Source organism: Lissotriton vulgaris, chromosome 3_1 (genome assembly GCF_964263255.1).
Source record: "Lissotriton vulgaris chromosome 3_1, aLisVul1.2, whole genome shotgun sequence".
NCBI lineage: Eukaryota > Metazoa > Chordata > Amphibia > Caudata > Salamandridae > Lissotriton > Lissotriton vulgaris.
In genome coordinates, this window is record NC_141689.1 from 2,136,391,739 (window position 1) to 2,136,415,054 (window position 23,316).

General features: G+C 45.0%; 1 protein-coding gene across 7 annotated transcripts in view; it reads right to left on the minus strand.

Annotated features, from left to right (window-relative positions):
* Positions 1–23,316, minus strand: part of LIMCH1 (LIM and calponin homology domains 1) — an 892,718-nt gene that overhangs the window by 187,658 nt on the left and 681,744 nt on the right. For all 7 annotated transcript variants that reach the window (XM_086962709.1, XM_086962710.1, XM_086962708.1 and 4 more), the window contains one exon: positions 15,382–15,481. In XM_086962709.1, the coding sequence (XP_086818835.1) occupies positions 15,382–15,481 (100 nt within the window). The remainder of the gene's footprint in view (positions 1–15,381; positions 15,482–23,316) is intronic.

Here is a 23,316-nt window from a genome sequence, read left to right on the forward strand (position 1 = left end):
CCGCCCCACCCAACACCCAAAGACACCCGCATCAAAGACAGTTCAGAAGCACCAATGTCCCATTGCCACACAAGAGAAAGAAAGAACAAAACAACACAGAGCATAACTGTACCCAACAAACCCCCCACCCTGCACCCCTGCATTAGACTAAAAAGCCCCCCCAACCAGCAGTGTGCCTGTCGCCCCATTAACTACTCTACAAGAGACCCAAAGGAGTAAGGAATCCCTGTGAAATCGTCCCGCCACCCACCATGTAAACGAAGGAGAGAATATTAAGGAACAAAAAACCAGTCCGGCGGTCATTCGAGGCGGGGGTAGCATCAGCTCCTAGTTCATTCTTGCCGCTCCGCTCCGCCCGAGGCGCCTCCAACTTCATCCTCTTGCTCATCACGCTCCGGCGAAACAGTGTCCAGCCATTCACTGACATTTTCAGGATAGTCAAAAAAGGAGGGCACGTCCCTTGTGCTCAACACGGAGTTTCGCAGGGAACATCATGGAGTACTTGAGACCCATGTCTCTGAGGCGTCTTTTCACCCCCGCGTAGCTCAGTCGCTGACGTTGCACCAGCCTGGTGAAGTCCGGGTAGAAATGCACCTCCGCATTTTGGTAGTGAAGTGGGCCATGCGATCTGGATGCTTGAAGGATCGCGTCTCGGTCTCTGAAGTTGAGGAGGCGCGCCACAATCGGTCGCGGCGACGCTCCCGTTTTCGGCGGGCCCCCGGGTACACGGTGGGCTCGCTCCACTGAGAAAAAATTGCTCAGTCCAGTGGGCGCCAGATGAGTCTTAACCAAGTCCTCCACAAATAGGTCAGCTGCGTCATTCTCGGACCCCTCCGGTACCCCTACTATGCGGACGTTCTGCCGCCTGGCTCGCCCCTCAAAGTCCTCCAGCCGCCTTGAGAATAGATCAGCAGTCGACCGCAGATTGCGGACCTCAGTCTGCAGTTCGGAAACGTCCGAGGTCAGGCTGGCGGTCTTGATGTCGAGGGCTTTTACACGCTCGTTGGTCTTGCCCAAGTCGGCCCTGATGAGGGTGATATCAATAGCCATGGAGTCCACTTTATGAGTCAGGGTCTCGTGCTGCTGCTGCATGTCGGCACGGAGGCTAGTAATGGCACCCATGATGTCCACGAGGGTGGGTTCCGATCCATCCGGCGGGCTAGTCGATGGGGTCCCTTTAGAGACGGCCCCAGATGCAGGTGGCGACTTGAGATTCACATATCGCTCCATGCGATTATTCTGTGTTTGCGATTTGCCCCGACCACCCTTATTCGATGCCCTGTCCGGATCACCTCTGCCCGCCATGATGGGTACGTGAGAACAAAGGCAAGGTGGCAGCAGTTCTGAGTCCACAGACGAGAGGCAGACAGATCAAGAAATCAAGACCAGGGAGACGAGGGCTCAAGCAGGAGCGCAGTGTCTTCACCAACGAAGGCGGCAGGCGGGCGCTACGCAGTCCGATCGTGCGAAGTGACGAAGTCCGGAGGGACAATGGCACCGCCACGGAGCGGAGTTCAGCTCGACGTAACTTTACTCAGGATCCACCGATTCGGAAGCCGATTGCAGTCCCCGCCTCAGTAGGCCACCAGCATTACAATGCCACCAACGTGGACCAGGATTTCAAGCAGGATAATTGCGGTGGGTCGGACGGTCCACGGAGCTCCGAGCTTACGCGGCCATCTTGGTCGCCCGCGAAGCTACTCCTGCCTCTTTTGCTTGTTTTATTGACCGCCACAAACAAGTTCTGCTGGAAAATTCATGTACCTACTAGGTTATGTTTAATTTATCAATTATTCATGTAATATGGACATCTGTTACATTCAAAGTTTTAGAGTTTCCCGCTACACCTATAATATGAGAGCATGGTCATAAGCGCAAAACATGGTTGTTCTTATGCACGGAAAATAATTTTAGAGGTGTCTGCAGTTTTGCACAATATTGAAGGTTCACAAAGTAGAAGCTGTATTGTGATTTCTATGACTTATTAAGTACAAGTTTGTTAAAAAGTATATTTGTTTTGAAATTCCTTTTTTTTAGGTTCTTCAGATGAATAATATAGGGGCGTTGCTGAAATAGAATATCCTCTTTTGATTGATTATTTGTATGTTTTGTCTAAAGATTTGTGTTCTGTTCACTAATAGAGATCTGCTGCCCTACAACCATTGCCAGAGGGGCCTTGACATCACTTCCAGCCTGGGGATTCAGCGCAAGTCCAGCTTGGAGCCGAGGTGAAGGGAACCAGCACAGGTGTTGCTGGCAACTAGGACCGCAGTGAAGGTAGAATGCCGGAAGCACTGGGTCCATGAAAGTGATGTGAAACGTGTATCCCTACCACTGTCGGATAATTCTTGGGTGAAAGACGGGGTCACAAACCAGGACGGAGAGCTGATTCTTCGCTTTGTTCCTATTTTTTGATGCCTAGCTAAAAGAGGCACAGACCGATAACAAGAAGCAAGGAGGTTTTGCCTGAGGGGACCCTCTCTGAAACAAGGGTTCATTCAGATACTCCAGTTTTTGTGCATCAGGCCTCAGAGACCTGGTCCCCAAGTGAAAGCAATTCTGCACGTTTGTTTGTTGATAAGGAGGTGCCTGGGCACACTAGGTACAATCTGCGGGCCCGACAAAAGAGCAGTGCGCCAGCAGGGCAACACAGGAGTTAGGGAAGGACTTGAGTTCAAGGTACAGATGCTGTGTCTCTGGTGGCTGTTAGATTAGAGTGAAGAATACTGGTTGTTTTTCGGGGTTGCAAGGTGTGCAGCTCCACCGTGGGAGAAGTGATCACTTGATGAACGATAAGAGCCTGCCTCTGAGGCTCAACGGACACAGAGAGAAGACTCCCCTCTGGCTGGTTGTACAGTGGCTTCAATTCCCCAAGTACTTTTTTTGTTAGCAATGTGCCCCTTTGGTCATCCCATTTTTGAGGAGGAGCAGCCCTTTGCGTCTCCTCGACATAATTCCCATGGCCCCGTTTGGTCCTCCTGGTCCCCCAAAACAAAGATTGTTTGTGACAATTATTGTATTCGTATTTGGAATACTGTTTTTTCTGCAATACAAATATTTTGTGCACACTTTGCTAAGTACTACTCCGCCCCCCCAAACATATAATTGGTATTCTAGCCCTCATAAAGAAGAACACTGGAAGGTCTATAAAGATAATGTTTTTATTTAGACATTGCATCAGACGTGCTGTTGGCTATTTCTAAACTGCATTAAATAGCCCCTGAAATCCACCAGGACTCAGGGACATGGACTTGGACGGCTATGGACACTGTTTTCTGTCTGGAGGTGGAAGTTATTATCAGCCCTATGTATATTTGTTGCAATCCTTTTTTCCTGCTGCCTCTGTATACAATGTGGCCCAATGCTCTGTTCCCTATGTATTTCTACTTGTACCTCATGTATACTGACTAAACAAAATGCCAAGAATGTAAATGCCCAACTAGTAACTGACCAAATAAAATAAGGAAACTGATGTTAGTTGATGTAGGTGATAACTTTCATGTTTCTTCTATTGCATAGCGAGGTCTTCAGCTAATGCTAAAAGGGTCGTCTGTGGAAATCGCAGAAACTGCTGTAAGCATAATCTGAAGCCATTTTAGTTGTGGCACCCATTTTGTTACCCATCTGATTCTGCCGTCTTCACTGTTGCCTGCCTTTCTATTCTGCTTGAGTCATCAACTGTAGTTAACTCCTTCAATACTGAGCCAGAGCACTGTGTAAGCTCAGAAAGGCCTGTTGCTGCTAGAATGCACCTTTCTTAGAATGTAACTGTCAGCCTGTTCCAACTGATGTAAGCAGTTCTGTCTCCCCTCCCACTCTGCTGACAAAGTGGTTTCTATCTGTCCATGTCAGTCGATAGCTATTCCTGTGTATGCCCGTACCTTCTATTTGAGTCTCTATGCTTACTGTGCAACAACCTGGGTATAAAAGACCCTTGGTTTCTGTATTCCTTTTACTACCTTATACAGTGCCGAGGGTGTAGTCCCACTCATGAGTGATTAATAAACTTGTTATTTGATATTCCAGCTACCGTGCCAATCTCTATTTTGTTGGTTTAAGGACCAGTGGACAGATAAGGGTAAACCCCTGCACCGGTGGGTCCGTAAAAAGGCTAATTTCCACACCACGGGTCCCCACTCAGAAAGATTGATTGAAGGTGTCCTCCGCCACCTGCTGCTAGTTTACAGGCCATCAAAACAACATACACTAGTGAGCTCATTGCCTCTCGCACTGATGGTACATTTCCAGCTTCAACCATCTCTCCTAGTATTCCTAGGTGTGTGTCACGCCAGGATATTTAATCCCCAGGGCCGGCCAAATACTAGGTATACACTTAATGTCACGTACTATCATATGTGATGTTATGTTATTTTATTTTATAAAGCGCTCTGTTACCCTGAGGTGTCCTGGCGCTGAGCACTACTAGACTGCAAGCAAAAGTGTCCAAAACTGATCAGATCAGTGAGCGAGAGAATAACCAGGTTTTCAATTCCTTCCTGAATGGAAGTAATTCCGAATTTTTTTTCAGGTGGAATGGTAAGCAGTTCCAGGCCCTGGCAGCACAGTAACCGAAACCTCTTCCGCCCCATCCTACTCGGTTATAGCGAGGAACAGTGAGAAGTTTGGATTGGGCCGAGCGCAGTTGTCTGCTGGGAACGTACTGATTGATAAGGGATTTTAGGAATTCCGGGCCTGCACCTTTGAGGGCTTTAAACACCGTGCACATCGCCTTAAAGTGAATGTGTTCCTTCACAGGGAGCCAGTGGAGAATCCTGAGATCTGATCTGACAAACAAATCTGGGTACACCCATGATCAATCAAACCGCCGCCGGTCTGGAGTCTGCTGAACTGCCTCCTTTGAATATTTATGTAGAGGCAGTTGCAGTAGTCCAACAGTGACAAAATAAGTGCGGTGACTATTGTCGTCAGACAATCTTCAGGGAGGAAAATTTGATTTTCCTTATGATTTTGAGCATGTGGAAGCAGGTGGAAACCACCCTGCTAACCTGGTCCTCATAAAGAAGATTGGAATCTATGATCACTCCCAGGTTTTTCGCCTGAGCGACTGGAACTGGAAGAGATCCCATCGAATCTGGCCACCAACCGCGTGTCCATAAATTAGTCAGATTACCAAACACAATGACTTCTGTTTTATTAGCATTGAGCTTTAAACAATTGGAATCCATCCATGCAACTACTGCATGCAAGCAGTCCCTGCATCTGGTTCCGGTCTCAGTCTCAGCCCCCTTCTTAATTGACAACACTATTTGTGTGTCGTCTGCATACGACGTTAGTTTGAAGCCAAAAGATCTAATAAGGCTGGCCAAAGGTATAACGTAGACATTAAAGAGCGTGGGGCTGAGAGAGGAACCCTGCGGGACACCACATGGAAGTGCAAATTATTTTGATTTGGCACCACCCGCATCCACTGTTTGGGTTCTGTTGGACAGGAAAAATAAGTATTTTCCTGGAATATTGCCGGCTTGAGGCACAGGGGTGACGCTCCAGATTGGAATAATTTTATAAAAGAGTTTGATATTTGTGCTTTCCAGGAAACCTGGTCCGCAGAGCCCATATACCACCCTGGAAACCTTAATTTCTACATCCTGGCAATCCAGGGTGCTAGAGGTCAGCCATCAGGGGGCCTCATACTCTGGGTTAGACAGAATATCGGCCAAAAAATACGGGCCCTCCCTATAGACACCATGGCATTCTTGCAATTAGGCTGGTGTCTGATCAACATGGCCCCATTGACTTTTATAATGTTTATGAGAACGGCCTCAGCGCAGGACGGAAATAGGACACCATTCATGCCTTAGGCGAGCTCTAGGAAACCCCCTCAGGGGCTGCCTCTGTAGTTATAGTTGGGGATCTAAATACAACATTAGAACCCTTTGATAATGAGGATAATTATGTGGCGAGAGAGGAGGACAAGCAGTAAGTTGTTCCAATCCCGGAACTCGCACCAATTAAACGATGGATCAAGTCTGCAATCCAATTGAAAGCCCTTTGCTTATAATACGGTCTAAGGGCAGCCAATGGTAGAACCACTTCTGACAGACATGGAGCAAATACGTTCAATAGTGGATACCATTCAAGTCGCATTGATAATCTTTTAGTTAGCTTGAACCTATGGCACATTCTTAAGGACATGGTAGTGAAGGCATGTGTGGAGAGCGACCACGACCAATTTAGGGACTTGAGGCCTCAAGCTCAAACTGATGCTACAAATACTACTAGCGACCTCCAGCTATCAAATAACATACGGCGAGTTAAATGGCCCATGATTTTAGAGTGCCCAGAAATCTTATCCTCCATAACTGATGAGATGGGAAATACAGTAAAAGCGATGGAGATATACCTTCTTAAATATCAGTTGTTAAATGATTTTATACAATTGCATAATTCATTCTTTTTTTTAATGTATACCTACTTCCAAAGACCAAGCATAGCCAGGACGAGAGACATTAAACCAAAACATCCCTGGTACAATACTAACTGAAGACACGCACGTGGTGCCCTTAGCGATGATCCGCTAGGAACACATATAAGAAGGTCATCCTTTCTGCCAAAAAAGTCTGAGATGAGGATAGGTGGTTGGAACTAAAACGTGCCTGTGGTACCAAAAATTCAAAATGGTTTTGGTCCTTGGTAAAATGGGGCGTGGAAGAGTAGCACTACACCCGGAAAATCATGTTGATCCGGATGTGTGGGTTAGCACTCTTCCTCTCAATTTGCTAGTGATGAAGTAGAGGACTGTAGATCTGTATCAATAAACTTCTACACTACTGATAAGGAATTTGAGGAGGCAGACGTTAGTGCTGCCCTTAATACACTTACAGGAGGGCGAGCAGCTGGGCTAGACTGTGTCCCCACTGATATTTTCTTGCAGGACAGACCCAAATGGACCCAATATATACTTTCATTAGCAAACGCCATTACCCACGGCGCTCCTATTCCGGATACCTGGCGGGGGCAGAGAGAATTCCAATATACAAAAAAAAGATACATCTATGCCTAGTAACTACAGGCCCATAAGCCTCATAAATTCCATACAAAAGGTGGTGGCCCGGCTTGTCCTGGCCAAGATTCATGTATGGATGGACGAAAATTCCATCATTAGCCACCTTCAGGCAGGCTTCAGGGCTCACATAAGCACAATCGACCAGGTCTTTCGCTTTGTTACATTACACTGGCGGACAGTAGCTCTCTGCAAGGGAAGCATGTATGCTGCCTTTGTTGATTTGAAATCAGCCTTTGACCTGGTCTAACGGCATAAACTATGGGAGGTACTGAAAGCAATGGGGATGCCACTGGATTTACTCTCCCTTATTGTCCGGCTCCACAAGAAAAACTGCACAGATCCGATGGGGGGGGGGGGGGGGGGGGGGTTCGGGGGTGCAGGGAGACAAGACAGATTACCTTCCAATACGTAAGTACGTCCGTCAAGGATGCATGTTAGCTCGTACATTATTTTCCCTCTTCATTAATGGAGTGGCAAATTTTTTTGCGGCCACCCATACTTAGCTGGCAGAAGGATCCCGATTTTAATGTTTGCAGATGATACCCTGTTAATCTCTAAAACTCAAAGTGGTTTACAACATGCACTGCGACGATATGAAGAATGTTATCATCTACGAGGCCAAAAAATTCATGCTGACAAGACCAAGTTCATGGCTTTTAATCAACATAGATCTTTTAAGGGCAGAATAACAATTGATGGGCTTTCCCTCAAGCAGGTTGATGCATTTGTCTATCTGGGCATCAAACTGCAGAAGGATATGAGATGGAAGCTGCACACTGATGCCATGGCACTAAATCATAGACAGCGGGCGTCCTAAGAAGGGAATTTAGAACTTTCCGGACAAAACCACTCAGCCCGGTACTTCAAATTTATAGTACCAAAGTGGTGAGCTTGGCCCTTTATGGTGCCAAGAGAATCTGTCACAGTTCACTATTGTTGAGAACACGTTCTTTCTAGTGAAAACCAGTCTACCACAAAGTACACCCACTGTTCACCTAAGGAGCGATCTGGGCAGGAATGCTATGGTGGACCTCACCAGGTTACAACCTATCCTCTATTGGCGCAGGTTATGGTGCACGCCGGAACTGGCAGTATATGCAGAGGGCTAAAGGGACATCATTGATACGGACCAATTCCATAAAAATCAGCTGGCTGCGAAATTTGAGAGGCCTTTGCTACAATATGGGCCTTGCACATCTGTGGGGTAGTCCCTCTTACTCTTTGTTCCTGACTAAAGACACACTCAAGGACATATATTGGGAGATGATTGCATACGAAGAGTGTAGGCGCTACGATTCCACTTCACTCACAGGCTCTATCTACAGATTAAACCTCGCCCGAATGTTGAGCTCTATTTGGACGCCATCAAAAAGCCCTTTGACTGGAAACTGTATTTCCAATTTAGAACAGGAACTCTACCCTTAAAGTGCGTCACATTTAAATGGCCCATCACAAAGAATACCAAATGCACAACATGCACAGACCATGTAGAAGCTATCACACATACTGTTCGTCTGCCCTGCATACTCTGGTCTGCGCAAAGTTTGGATGGTGCAAATATGCAGGAATATGGGTACTAGATCATGTAGTACAGCTCTCCAAATTCTTTTTACAGATCCATCACTTAGGTACGCTATTCCGATGGCAAAATTCTTACGGTGGATGCGGTTTATTCGATCGCAGCAAATTAAGCTTGAAAAATGAAACAGGAACCCCCTTTCATTCATGTATTTGCACTCGGGTTAAAGTGATGTGTGGGTTCTAATTTGCTCTCATACACCCTCTGCGATCAATCGACATCTTCTGTAAATTATGCTTTTTGTCTGTTCTGCCATGAACCAACGCCCTGGTATTATCTTGGGAAATCCGATGCCCACTTTGCCATTGTGCACAAAAGTTTTCATCCAAGTTTTATCTTTGTATTGTTTAACTTTATCTGTAACGCTTTTATGACATGTACTGTCGAATAAAGCACTCTTAATTGAATTGTATGTCAGAAAATCATTAATATCTATGTGAGCATCATTTGGTGACGAGCGAGCCTCTTAACATCGAGAACAGATCAGCGGTCATCTTGGTTTTAGTTCCAACTCCTCCTGGCAATTTCCCAAGTTCTACAAACGTATTCTAAGCTGTATTTACACACGAAAGAAAGAGCTGCATACATCTCGCTTTTGTCTACTGGCAGACACGTTTTTCCGTGAACTGTAACTTATTCTTTCTGCAATGTTTACAATTTTAATTGAACATGATTTTCTTTTTATGGAAGATGGCATTAGGTTACTTTTTATGTAGTTAATGTTATGAAGTGTATTATTTTCATTTGCTTCATGGACGCCTGCCTTCCCGTAATACTATCTTCAGTGAGAAAATGGAGGCCAAGGAAAGCTGATAGTGACTAGTTTACAGCTTCTTTTTAACATTTATATGAGAGAAGAAACTATTAAAAAGTTCCTTCAGCTTAAAACAACCCCGAGCATTCTGTCTGCATTCTGTATTTGTTTAAATCTGGGACTGGGGTAACCCTAATCTCATTTACTTTCGTTTCTTACATTAGGCAGCAACCTAGTAAATTCGCCCACTGTGCAGATTACAGATTCAAATCAAAGGCAGCCAAGCTCAAGTCTTAATAAAAACAAATGCCATTAAGGTGGAAAACGATGACACAATTTGTATGCAACCATTTGGTTTAAGCTATGCGCTAAATTACTATTTCTCATTATTTATATGTGACAATCATTTGCAAAATGAGGATGCAAAACACGCAATTTGGATCATTTTATATATATCGGTAGGACCTTTGCAGCACACTTGATGCACAAGGAGATCCGAGAACCGTCCTCCACAAAATATATCAACAGCGTGCAACTCCCTTCCCTGCGCGACACGCAGGATGGATAACCATTGAGGGCAGGAAAGTTATCTGCCCATTGCACGCCAGAAGCCATAAATAACACTGTTCTTGCGGGCTCTGTTAAATGACAGCTGACTACTTACAAATAGTTTCTACTGAATCTATACAGGCATGTGGAGTTTTGCACACTATGTAGGACCAGCAGAATAAAAAACAATACACTTTGTCAGATAATAACAAATACCAACTGACGCCACGCGCTAAAGACGCAACTGAAAGATGCAACTGTACTTTTGCTTACGAAGTTTCAGTGAGATTTAACCTTATTTCATCCACCGGAATATATGAGGATTTCGGCCAGGCCGTCTTTGTAACTACATCACTGAGCCACTAGGTGTCAGTAGCGCTACAGTTTTCTTTACCTTAAACAGCTTGTAAATCTCTCCCGCGACTGCCAAAACACAGAGTGGAGAACCCAAAGTAGAAAATAAAACAAACTGGGCCATCATCACTTAAAAAGAATGGGCGAGGTACCACAAAGTACAATGTTAACTTGCAGGAGATTGATAAGTTTGGGAAGTGCGCCATAAAATTAAGCATACTAGAAACGATTCCGAAGTATGCCTATTCATATTGCTCTTTCAAGAAACGAAAAGCCTGCGAAGTTTTGGTTTTTTGCAGTTTTATATTGCGCGAACTCCTCCCGAAGATATGGAGGGATTTACATAAGCGCCAGTTGCGTTAGACAAGTATACATTCATGTTTTGGTAGGCACGGGGAGTGATTTGCCCAGAATCACAGGATGTTGAGACGACGCCGAGCAGGAGCGGCCTTAGGCATGTGCAAGCTGTGCACCTGCACAGGGCCACCAAACCCCAGGGTCCACCACGCCAATATATATCCTTAATATAATAATCCTCTGAGGATGGATAAATATTTGAGTGGTGGCGCCTGGCAGGGATTTGGTGGCCTCCGGCTCTGTTCCACTTCCAAACACCCTGACCCCCCCTCCCCTCTTCACTGGCCTCCGCGCTCCGCCCCGCCAGGACCTCCTTTTCCGGGGCCCCCTACCTACGCTATCTGCCTAGGGCCGCCATGAGCCTAGAGCCGCCCTGCACTGAGATGCGAACCTGGTTCCCCAGTTCCAAAGTCGGCAGCTCTGACCGTTACGCCACATTAGAGTGCCTGTCCGCATCTATTCGAGTGGAAATGTGGCTTAATGCCAGACGGGGCACCCACAAGCAGTGGCGCATCGTGCACCTCAAGTATGATTTGGGTCATGTAGGGAGTGGAGTTGGGGAAGAAGGAGTCATTTAGGGAGGCTCAGAAAAGGACTTGAGGTTGCAAAGATACCCTGACTAGCTTGTCAGCAGTGGTATGTGGTTAAAAACCTTTTAAGTCCTTATACGCAGTGATCGGAGCGGCGTCCCCAGAGAGGAGTGCGTGGAGTAATGAGTTATTGGGGAAACCAACTCGGTTCAAATGGGATGCAAGTCCCCTGCTGGTGCAACAGCCGAGGATGCTTAGCTAACCTGTCAGAACCCGTGCTTAGCAGCTCTGGAGAAAGAAGTATTGTCTGTGCAGTTAGCTGTGAAGGAGGCCGAAGGGGAGGCAGGGAAGAGATATTTAGGTGGACAAAGTTAATTCTCTTTCAGGCAGGCAGAGGTAGTATGGCAGGATTAGAGTGCTCTGGTGTCCATTGTCGCGCCCCAGTGTCGAATTGGTGGATACTATTATGAACAGATCATGATCAGTGGATACGATCATGAATTTTACACGTCTGCATCTTCATGCAGACGTGGAAAGATCGGCCTCGCTCCTCAGTGCGTAGATATTGGCCAAAAATACATTCACTTGAAAGATTGAATTCCAAATTTCCAGATATCCTCAAAAAAGCTCTGGGCCTTTGTTTAAGCAGTAGCAGGAAGTCGTTCATTCTGCTTGAGGGACTGAAAAACTTAGGTCCACAGTCAGTCATGTTTTTAGGCTTCTACTTTTTTTTTTCAGGACAAAATTTTATTGTGTTGAGTAAGATTGCAAGATATCCACAGTACTCCGAACACCGGAAGGCTTCTACTTTTGACCAGAAATTGCACTGTCTTCCTTTAGCTCAAGTTCTCATTCACCTGATGGAGGCCAGAAAGCCGGCGTTTGTTTCTTCGTACATCACTCTTTAAAGAATAGTGTTGTGTCACTCTCAAACCAGAAATCAATTTATTATTATTATATTTGTATTTATAGAGCGTGCAGCTACCCGGAGGTTTCCCGGCGCTAAGGACATGTTGAGAGAGAACATCGTAGGGAGACAAAGGGCCTAAAAGGAAGTTTATTGGCTAAACAACCATGTTTTCAAATTCCTGCGGAATTGGAGGAGACATGGGTCTGTGAGAAGATAAAGAAGTTTCCTCGTGACTTCCTTACAGGCTCCTAGGTACAAGATGTTGCTGTAGTCGAATCTAGATGTTATTAGAGCCTGGACTACGGTTTTTTGTGTGTCCTGAGGAAGCATCAATATGATCTTCCTAAGCCACTTGAGGATGGTAAAACAGGTGGCAGCATCTCTAACCGCTTGTTGTTTCATGGACATTTGGTCATCAAAGATGATGCCAAGATTGCGAGCAGTTTTGGAAGGAAGGGGTGTGGGCCCCATCTGAGGCGGCCAATGATGGAGACCCCACAGGGCAGTATTTTTGCCAAAAAGAAGCAATTCAGTCTTTCCTCCGTTGAGTTTAAGTTTATTTTCATGCATCCATTTGGCAATGTTGTTAAGGCCGGAGCAGAGGGAGGACGGGTTAGAGTGTGCGTTAGCGGAGAGTGAGTAGATAAGCTGGGTGTCGTCAGCGTATGAGCAAATCGTCAACCCAGCTTGTTCCGCTATAGTAGCAAGGGGACTGATGTACAAATTAAACAAAACAGGGCTAAGAATCGAGCGTTGAGGAACACCAAATTGAGAGTTATGTAGTTTTGAGGAGGATGTCGAAGAGAAGACTTGAAAAGTTCTGTCGTTGAGGAAACTTTTGAGCCATGCAGGGGCAGACCCAGAGATACCACAGACTTGCAAGATGTTAAAGAGGATGATGTGGGAAACCGTGTCAAACGCGGCACTTAGGTCGAGTAAGATGAGTGCCACGGTTTCCCCATTGTCAACTTGCCGGCGTATGGTCTCAGAGACCCCTAGAAGTGTTGATTCTGTTGAGAATCCTGCCCTAAAGCCCGACTGGGATTTATGAAGGAGATTCCTTGATTCAGTAAAATGAGTGAGTTGAGTGATGGTGTGTTTTTCTAAGATTTTAGAAAATACAGGTAAAAGCGAGATTGGGCGGAAATTGGAGGGGTCATCTGGATCGGCATTAGCTTTCTTCAACAAGGGTGCTATCATAGCATGTTTCCATGCTTTGGGAACTTTAGCTTCCCTTAGGGAGGAGTTAAGAAGCTCCAGAATGAGAGTGAGGGAAGGAGTGTCGAGGGTTGATAGGACGTGTGGGGGAAAAGAATCCAAGGGGGAACCTAATTTGATGTTACTAATGATTTCACGTAATGTTAACATGTTGAGGGGGTCCCAGTTTACTAAATGCTGAGAAGTGTTGCTAAAAAATGGGTCCGGTACAGCATTGTCAGAGTGAGAAACCATTTTGGGAAATTCAGGTGTTATTGAAGGAGAAGTTGGGTCCTCGAAACCGGCATAGATGTTATCAATTTTATCAATTCAATTTCTACAGTTTTATCCTTCAAGAAAAGTGTCCAGGTGAAGCCAGCAGTTTCAGGGTTCCTGGAAGAGTAAGACATTGATGATTCCAGCAAACGGGCTCTCAGCCTATACAGGGACAACACTGTGGCGTGATCATAAGTTTAGCAATGCTGGCTGCAAGTCAGATCTAGGATGCTACTGGTGTCTACAAAAATCGGTTCAAAACTCTTTAGTCGTGATTACGGTGGGGCTACATAATACAATTTATTTAACTGCATTGCGCTTGGACACTTCTGACTCATTGTTCCAGAAAACCTTAGAAGAAATTAGCTCTCCGTAGAGCATGGAAGAAATTCTGATGAAGGATGCTTTAGTTCGAGTTTCTCTATTTGAATGTGGAACAGATTTTTATTCCATCTTATTATCAACAATCAATGTCTTGTGGACTATAAAAGGATAAAGGAGTGAATCGGTCAGTCATCAAGATGAACTTTGGCAGGACTTTGTCATGATCGCTGCAAGGGAGTTCCTAACATCTCTCAACCTATAGCGTACTTAGGTCGTATTTTATAGCTTGGCAGTCAGAGTAGTCCATCACAAATGTGGCAGATGTCTCGTCAGCCAAATTACTAATGCCATTGACTATGATGCATGTGTAAAATGGCCTATTGGATATAATCCATGCTTTTGACCATGTACCTTATACGTAAAACTCTAAATAAGGCCCTTAGTTTCATCTTGCTACTTTCCATATGGATCAGAGATCTATCCTATTAGCTGTCCAGGGTCATCACTAGGAGTTTAGGGTACGGTCATTTAGCTTAAAGTTAGAAGTATACAGCTTCTCCCCAGTACTCACCCCTCTGATTGTTGTTCTACATTAGAAAGGGATACCCTTTGTCTAAGCATAGAGGACAGGCTTGATCATGAATGGTCTCGTCTGCAAACAGCTGTGAGGAGTTTGGAGATTGGGCAACAGGCATCTGCATCCTTCCTGAGCTATTAGTGGTACCCCGAGACATACCTCTAAATCTAAAATTTCAGTTTTGTGTATATTTATTGGTCTTACATTGACAGGCAAGGGAGGCTTAATACCGTTCATATTGATTTTCAAATGCTATCTTGCTTTAAAATCCCGGGATTCCTTCAAGACAACCTGTAGTTTAGCACACACTGGATGGGCATTCACAAGGGACTGAGATTACATGGGAGGGCAGAGGTTAAGTAAAAGCACAATAAGATGAGAATTTACTTTGTTGATCGTTGGAACACTATGTGCATACCTCAAAAGTAAGAGATTGTACGTCAGAAAGAGAGTCAAATTAAATCTCTGCTTTGAAATGTTTTGGGCATGATGTCTTTTAAAACAAAAGCTAAAGTTAAATTTTAAAAAAGTAGTAGGTAATAGGTAAAATACTGAAACAAAGATTTAAAGTATCACATTTTGTTAGATATTATTTCGGTGAGGGGTTAGTTGAATATCTTCTCACTCTCCTCTATTTAACAATTAAATGCATGTTTTTTTTACTATTGGTGTTACATTCTTAAAATGTTTGTGCCCTTTAGCTATTTCACATTTCTATTAGCTTCCTGCATCACTCAATCAACACATGCCCTCCATCACAACCAAGCGTGAGTGCCCTCACAGACTTGCTCACAAACACACACATTTTCCTGTTCTATTTCTTGGGGAGCACCATAATGTTGTGTGTTATTGAACCCAAAAAAGTAAGTGTGCAGTATTTGGCACAATAAGACATCTATCCATTGGAGGTAGGGCATGGGCATTAGAAATACGGCTTTGTCAGCACCAACCTTCGTGTGGAACATGTCCTGAATTTGTTCTCTCTGTGCAGTCTTCAGAGTTCTTGTTTTCTTTTTGGTTGGCATATACTCTTTCTTCTGTCGGAGATGCCTGTCAGAGAGAAAACAAAGAACAATATCAGATGGCAGTCCCATCAATTCAATACGCTACTAGTTCTGCTGCTACATATGGGAAGAAGCAAGTAAAGGCATTTCAGCAGCACCTAGCAGGAGGTAATGCCCCTTTCCAAGCCCCGAGGACTTGAGCACTTCAGCTACTTGCCCCACTCCTCAAATCCTAAGGGACTGAGCAAACCAAAGGCCAAGGACTGAGAAAGAACAGGCCCTGAGGACTTGAGCAAATTAAAGGTGGACAACTAAATACATGCTTCACGTTACCAATGAACCTATTGAACCCTCTAATGAACACTGGGAGGTGCATAAAGTCCTGATCAATGTTAAACAATAAAAGTGGTTGGGTCATGCAAAGGTAGTCTACGAAAATCTAAAAAATAATGAAATGAGAATGTTAATATTTACTCACAGTCCGCCTCTAAAGCATAGCTTATGACATCATACTTTGCATTACATACATAACAAATGACATCATTGAGGATATCACAGTGGTTCTTTCACACAAGCTCCCTGTGAAATATCACGGAACACATTAAATCTATTAATATACTCTTCGCAAGCAATAGGCCTAATTTACTAAACCTACCATCTATCAATTGTCAAAAAAACAATCTATGATTTATTCTTATTCATTTACATGACCGAAAACCTTAGGAACTGGTAGATGTATGCTTACTTTGCACTGAATTCAAGCTAGCCTGGCTGATGACGGCTGGCTGATTAGCCAGAAACCGGTCCCAGGATGCTTGTTTCCGGTCCAGGGAAGACATGGCTTGGCAGTTCGGGCTGTACTGTTCCCATGAGGCACAGGGTCTGGCTGATTTGCATATGACCATGTCTGAACTGGGATGGTGGAGTGAGCTAAAGAATGATGATGGATTAAACCCAAATCTGTTGACTGGGGGTGAGTGTTTGATTTACTCAAACGCTCCGTTCATCTTCCCTTTGGTATCGCTTTAATCGCCCTAAGTTGGCAGGGTATGCCCAGACGTGGGTCCCTTATTCACTTTGCCACTGGATTCAAGTTGCCTGGCTGATGACGGCTCATTAGCCAGAAACCGGTCCCAGGATGCTTGTTTCCGGTCCATTGAAGACATGGTTTTGCAGTTAGGGCTGGACTGTTCCCATGATGCACAGGGTCAGACTGATTTGCATATGGCCATGTCTAAACTGGGGTGGTGGAGTGAGCTAAAGAATGATGATGGATTAAACCCAGATCTGTTGACTGGGGGGGAGTGTTTGATTTGCTCCAACGCTCCGTCCATTATCCCCTTTGGTATCGCTTTTTCATATAACTGAGCATAAGAGTTTTAGAAAATACATTGAGTGAGGGTTCTTAGACAAAATTGCTACGTCAGCTGAGATGTAGAATGTCCATCAGTTTATGCTAAGGTACGGGGTCCGCCACTAATCTCAGAGATCTTAGATATATAATCATTTTGTTTTGGTGGGAGGAGGTTTAGGCTACTCTGTCTTATAGAGCTTTTATGAAATATGGTTTATTGACCATGCTAACAGCATTTTTGGTAAGCACTTATTTTCTAATTATGGCACGAATACTGCATTTTAGGACACAATAGTTTAAATAAATATTGTAAACTTCCTTCGTGTCTCTTGGTTATCTTATTGTGGACGGGTACGAGTAATAGAGCGAAAGCGTTTGCCCTGTTACCGCCAACCCTAAGAGGGTCGAGAGTGTTGTTCTGTAGTGCCAATTTCCCTTTTTCTCTGGTAGGATTAGATGGGCAAGTGAGGATCTAAAGCTAGTCGGACTCTGGCTCATGGGTACTTAGGTGGCATGGGGACGCAATCACTGCATGCCGATGTTCTATGGGCCCAAGCATAGTTCTGTGCCTGAGCAGAATCCCTGCAACAATATGGGTGAAAGGTTACTGGTAATGAAGAGTAGCTGTAGTACACATACCCATCTCTGTGTTTTCTGTCTTCATGCAAGCAAGGACATCACAACAGTCAAAGAAAGAGAAACAAACACGCCTCCATGCCTACGAGCATCAAAACCAGTACCTGGCCTGGTACTTGGCCTAGGTGAGCAGCAGTGACCCCAGATCTCTGGAGCTGGTGCTGTAATTGAAGATGAGCTGTACATCACCAGTAGGCTACAAATAAATAAAGCAAATAAGGACCCAAGTGCTAATGCTCCATTCTCCCTTTTCTTTTGCCTAGCTAAGGGGGAAGCCACATTCACTTGCCGTTGGTGGGAGTCTAGTGGACTCATTACTGAACCAGGCATGTAGTATCAAGTCTCCTCCTCTCCTTGGGGTTCGAGACAGTGTAGACAAGTGTGCATGGGTAAAAAACAAATAAAAACCTTCTGCACCGACACAAAAGCAGGTGAGGCAGAAAATGAAAGAAATACTATAAACATGCGCACAATGGCACGAGGAGGCAAAAAGGGAACAAAAGGACTCCAATTCATTTCTTTACCCTGATCAACAGTCTTCAAAGAGCTGGGTTGAAAGTATAGAACAGTGTGAGTTCTCCAGTATTGAATCTTTCATAGATTCACATGCTTGTTTCTTCCCCGTCGCCATGGTGGGAGTCTCGCGGTAGTTAGAAAAACAGTACAATAAAAGTACATTAGAAACCACCAAAAAGAAAGGAAAACTTTAACATTTGTCAGCATCTTTATGTAGGTCCAAACTTTGACCAATCAGAGACGAGCCCTAGACCTCCGCTCCCCAGCAGAGCCACCACACCTCAGATTTCTAACCGTACATCGTGTGTAAGGGAGTCTCCCTAAGCTCTGCGCAGTTTGTGAATAAACTTTTGACCCTGGTGGAATTTACCTCAAGGTACTGTTTTTTTCTACCTTCTTTGCTTCTAAAATGTCAGAGGGATTTAAGAAGAGGCTTTTTAGACCCTGCAGATCTTGTGGGAAGGCAAGAATTTTCTCTGAGGAACCCCACAAAGACTATCTATTGCCTTTATCTCAAACATACAGCCAAGGACTGTAAATACTGCAGAACCTTTTCGGCCAAAACCCTCAAGGACAGAGAAGCCAGATTGCTATTATGGCTCCAAAAGAAAAAATCTAGATTGGATTCTGGATCCGATGTTGAAGGAAGTCCTGGGCCATCCTCAGCTGAGGTAAAAATGAGAGCTCTACCTCATTAATGGCTGATCCTAAAAAAATTAAGACAGATAAATCCTCCTCTGCCGAAAAAGCAGCCCTGAAGCAAAGACTCTGGCCTGAAAAAGTCTTCTGCTGCTTCTCTGCCTGTCACACCTCTAAAACAGGCTTCGTCGACAAAAAAAAACTGTCAACAGACCAGTCGTTGAGAACTAGAGCCAAATCTCCATTGACGGCTGTAGCTACGACCGTGTCGACAACGGCAGTGGTAACTACCTCATAAACGAATACTGTGACAACGATCACCTCATCGATGACATCATCGACGACCACTGTGTCGTCGATCACGTCTACGACGAAGGGAACACTGTCGACGTCATCGTCTATGACCTTGTCAACGGGCACTTCGTCGACAATAGTGTTTAAATCCCCTTCTGGACTGCCGATATCGTTTCAGAAGTCTTTCTTTGTCAACGGCGTCGTCGGAACAAAAACAGGACATTAAAAGTCTCCAATTAATTCAGAAGTCTCCAGGTTTGACAACTCTATCCAAGATATCACTTTGCCTCCCTTTCACCTTCTTGATACGGAGGAATCGGGAGAGGAAAGTTTGTTCTGTCCAGTTACAGCCTATCACAGCTCAGGGTTAAATGCCATGACACGGATGAGGAAGAGGAGACGTATATGCATAACACATCAGAGTATATGGAAGGGGATTAATCCTGGTCGTCTTAGGGCGCAACAATACAAATTCCAGGAACACTATCCATATGAAGCTTACGAGGAGCGTCAGGCTTACGAGGAGCGTCAGGAGGTACGGAGACATTCCATGTTGGTGCCAACCTCCCTGGTCACCGACCTTAGGCACATGCTCCATAATTATTACAAACGATTTCTGGACTCTCGATTTCCAGTTCAGTTGACACCCAGAGGACCGGGTATTCAGGTTCTTTCGCCACTGCAAGTGGTTACTCCACCACCTGCTTCTCAAGAAGAGAGACCAGTACCTTGGTGTATTACAATACAAGATGACTACATCGAGAGTAAGCAGACGATCAGCCGGAGGCGGGTGAGCTCATTCAGGAGCCAAACTTAGTTGGCCAAGAATGGGATGATTCCATTGCTCCATCTGCGCCGTCGCCTTCCCCTCCTCCAGGGAGTTCACCTCAGTAGATATGGGGGGCTTCCATGAGTTACTGGAAAGTACTAAAAGATTTGATTTGCCTTTGCCTGTAGTGCAATCCAAATGCTTACTCTAGAAATTAGTACGATCCATACCTATTGTGGATTGTATATGGAATGAAGGTTTGAAGCTTATGAAGAATCCAGCCTCCATTCAGGCTATATTGCAGAGGATGGAAAAGAAATATAAAGCACCCGATTAAGCTCCTGCATGTTTGATTAGACATCCTCGACCGGATTCGGTAATAATGCAAGCTGCACAGAGGCACTCCAGGAATCCGCAATCTCCTTATTCGGTGCCTCCACACAGAGAGGGTAAACGACTAGACAGCATCCGCAGACACTTTGCTACTATCGCTGCAACTTCCATCAAGGTCTCCAAAGCCTTAGCGATCTTGGGGCGGTACGACCGCCAATTTTGGTTAGATCTTGCACCTGTTCATGAACATTTTCCTGAGGATAAAAACAAGGAAGCAAAAGACCGCCTGCAGGAAGGTGCTAGAGCTTCTTCTGAAGTCATTGATTCAGCAATGAATTTGTCTTCGATTGCTTTCAGACAAATGGCAGGAGCCGCTGTTCTCCGTAGGCAGAGCCGGCTGAGGGCGACGTCCTTCCGCCCTGAAGTTCATTCAAAGCTCTTAGACATGCCATTCGATGGGGAAACCTGTTTGGAAAACAAGTGGACGAGGGGTTACAGGTATCAAGAAGGATACAGAGACAGCAGTTTTCTTAGGTACGCTGCAGCAAAGGCGTTTTCAGTCCTTTCGTGGAGGAAGAGGACGCGGACAGTTTCAATAAAGATCATCCTATCAATCATACAGATTTCAGCCGTATTCCCAACAGAATTATAGATCCCAATATGGAGGACAGCAGCAGTAACATTTTCGTGCTTCCAATGCGTCGTACAATAAATTAGCTAGACGCAAGCCTTCGGCACAAGGTAAATCACAAGAATCCTCTAGACAACAGTGACGTTTTCCGTCCACCATACACCTCTTCTCGACTTCAGCCTGAGCAGTTTCATCATCTTTCTCTGTTTCTGTGCCAATGGGAAGTCATTACAAAGGATAAATGGGTAATGGACATCTATCGGGCCACACCCTAGTATTTGTTCACAAGCCTCCTCGAAATCCACCCTCAAGGAGAACGCATCGCCATCTTCTTTTGTGAAAGCAAGAAATCTCAACCTTGTTGTTAAAGGGGGCAATAGAAAAAGCTCCTGTCAGTCAACAAGAGAGAGGCTTCTATTCCAACTTCTTCCTTGTGAGGAAAATATGTGGGAAATGGAGACAGGTCATGGACCTCAGACAGCTGAACAAATACATCAAGAAACAACCATTCAGAATGTTGTCCCTACAGGAGGTTCTCTTTTGGGTGAACATATTAGATTTCTTAGCGTCCCTCGATCTCTTGGACACATACTTCCACATTCCCATTCATGCGAAGCATCACCCATTCCTGAGGTTCGAGGTGGCTGGGTGTAACTATCAGTTCAAAGCTCAACCCTTCGCTCAGCTCCTAGACTTTTCACGAAATGTATGGCTCAGGTAGCAGCTTTTCTGAGACGGAGGGCCACCAGGTTTAGCTCTACCTGGACGATTGGCTGGTAAAGGGGCCTACGTTCCACTCTGCAAGAAGATCTACACTGGCTTGTCAACAGCTGTTCAAGTCTCTAGGCTTGCAACTCAATGTAGAGGTCATGCCCGATTCCAAGCCAGAAACATATATTTCTCGGAGCAGTACTGTACAACAGGTTGAGGAAGACTTTTCCAACTCCAAAACGAAAGCACAAGATAATGCACTTGGCCGCCCTTCTGCGCGCAAGAGTACACTTCTGTGAGAGTGTACATATCTTTGCTGGAGATGTTGTCCTCATGCATCCAGTTGATACCAAATTGTTGTTTACACATGAGACCTCTCCAAGAGCAGCTAGACATGCAGTGGATTTAGGTGCGGGGCTCCTTCGAAGAAATCATCATCATCTCTCAGACAATGAAACAGGTATGGTCATGGTGGGACACAATATCTCCCAGGGCCTCTCGTTTCAGACAACACAAATCCATGGAAAATGGTCTGTTCAAGAAACGCGAATGCACATCAATCTCTTGGAATTGAGGGCAGTTTTTCTGGGACTGCAGGCATTCCTTCCAAGAATCCAAGGCGCTTCTATTCTGGTAAGAACAGACAACGCCAAAACCATATTCTATCTAGCCAAACAAGGGGGCACCAGGTCTCGCACGTTATAAGACCAAGCCCAGGAAATCTGGAGATGGCTAATTCAGCACAAGATATCACTGCAGATATAGCATGTTCCAGGCGTGGACAACGTGTGGGCGGATTCTTGAAGCAAAACCAACTCCCATTGTCAAGAATGGGAATTAGATTGGAAGCAGCTGCAGCAGATTTTCAAACTGTGGGGTACTCCGAAACTTGATCCCTTTGCGACACTGAACAACAAGAAGTGTTAGAGGCTCGCCAGCAGATTTCCTCAGGTCAAAACTTGGGGGAACACTTTGCATATCCAGTGGACGGAAATGTTCGCTTATGCTTTCCCGCCGTTTCCTCTCATCCCAAGGGTGCTGAGTAAAATGAAGAAGGAACAATGCCATCTCATTCTCATAGCTCCAGCATGGCCAAGGCAGTTTTGGTACCTAGAACTATTTATGTGATCAATATCTCCGCACATTCTCTTAACCACTGCCAAGCTTGCTGTCCAAGGACAAATGTCAGATTGTTCGCCATCCGATAAAATCTCTGTGTTTATCAGCTTGGAACCTCACAACTATGAATTTACGGATCTAGACATTGCTCCAGATTGCAAGTCCATCCTACAGCATGCCAGAGCTTCTTCCGCTAATAAGTCATACGCTGCAAAATGGAGGAGGTTCTGCCACTGGTGCGTTGAAAAAGATATACATCCTTTACTCTTGACCTCAGAGCAAGTATTGCCTTACCTTCTTCTTTAGGCAAAATCAAAATTGGCTCATTCATCAATCAAAGTACACCAGGCTGCAATTTCCAGGTTTCGCAGAAAACCAGGTGAACGTCCACTGTGGTCGACCAGAATAGTTAAACAGTTCATGAAGGGCCTTTTCAAAGTTTTACACAAAACGTCTCATGGAAAACAGCACTCTTCTTGGACCTCACATCGGCTAGAAGAATCAGTGAGATTCAGGCTTTCACTGTTGCTGAACTTTTTCTCCAGTTCAAAAGGGATAACGTAATGATGAGAACAAGCCCTCACTTTATACCGAAGGTTCCAACTTCTTTTCATCTGAATGAACCGGTAGTGCGGACAACTTACTTCGGAAATCCTTCCACCCCTGCTGAAAGGGAGTTGCATGCTTTGGATGTGAAGCAATGCCTCAAATTCTACATCCATAGAACAAAGACTTTCAGGAAATCAGATAAACTCATCCATATCTTTTACATCTCCAAGGAAAGGCCAGGCTCTTTTACCCCTCCCCTGCTGGTGACGGAACCACTCCATCATCAGCCGCGGTCTCGCTGTGCTGATGACGAAGCGGTTCCGTCACGGC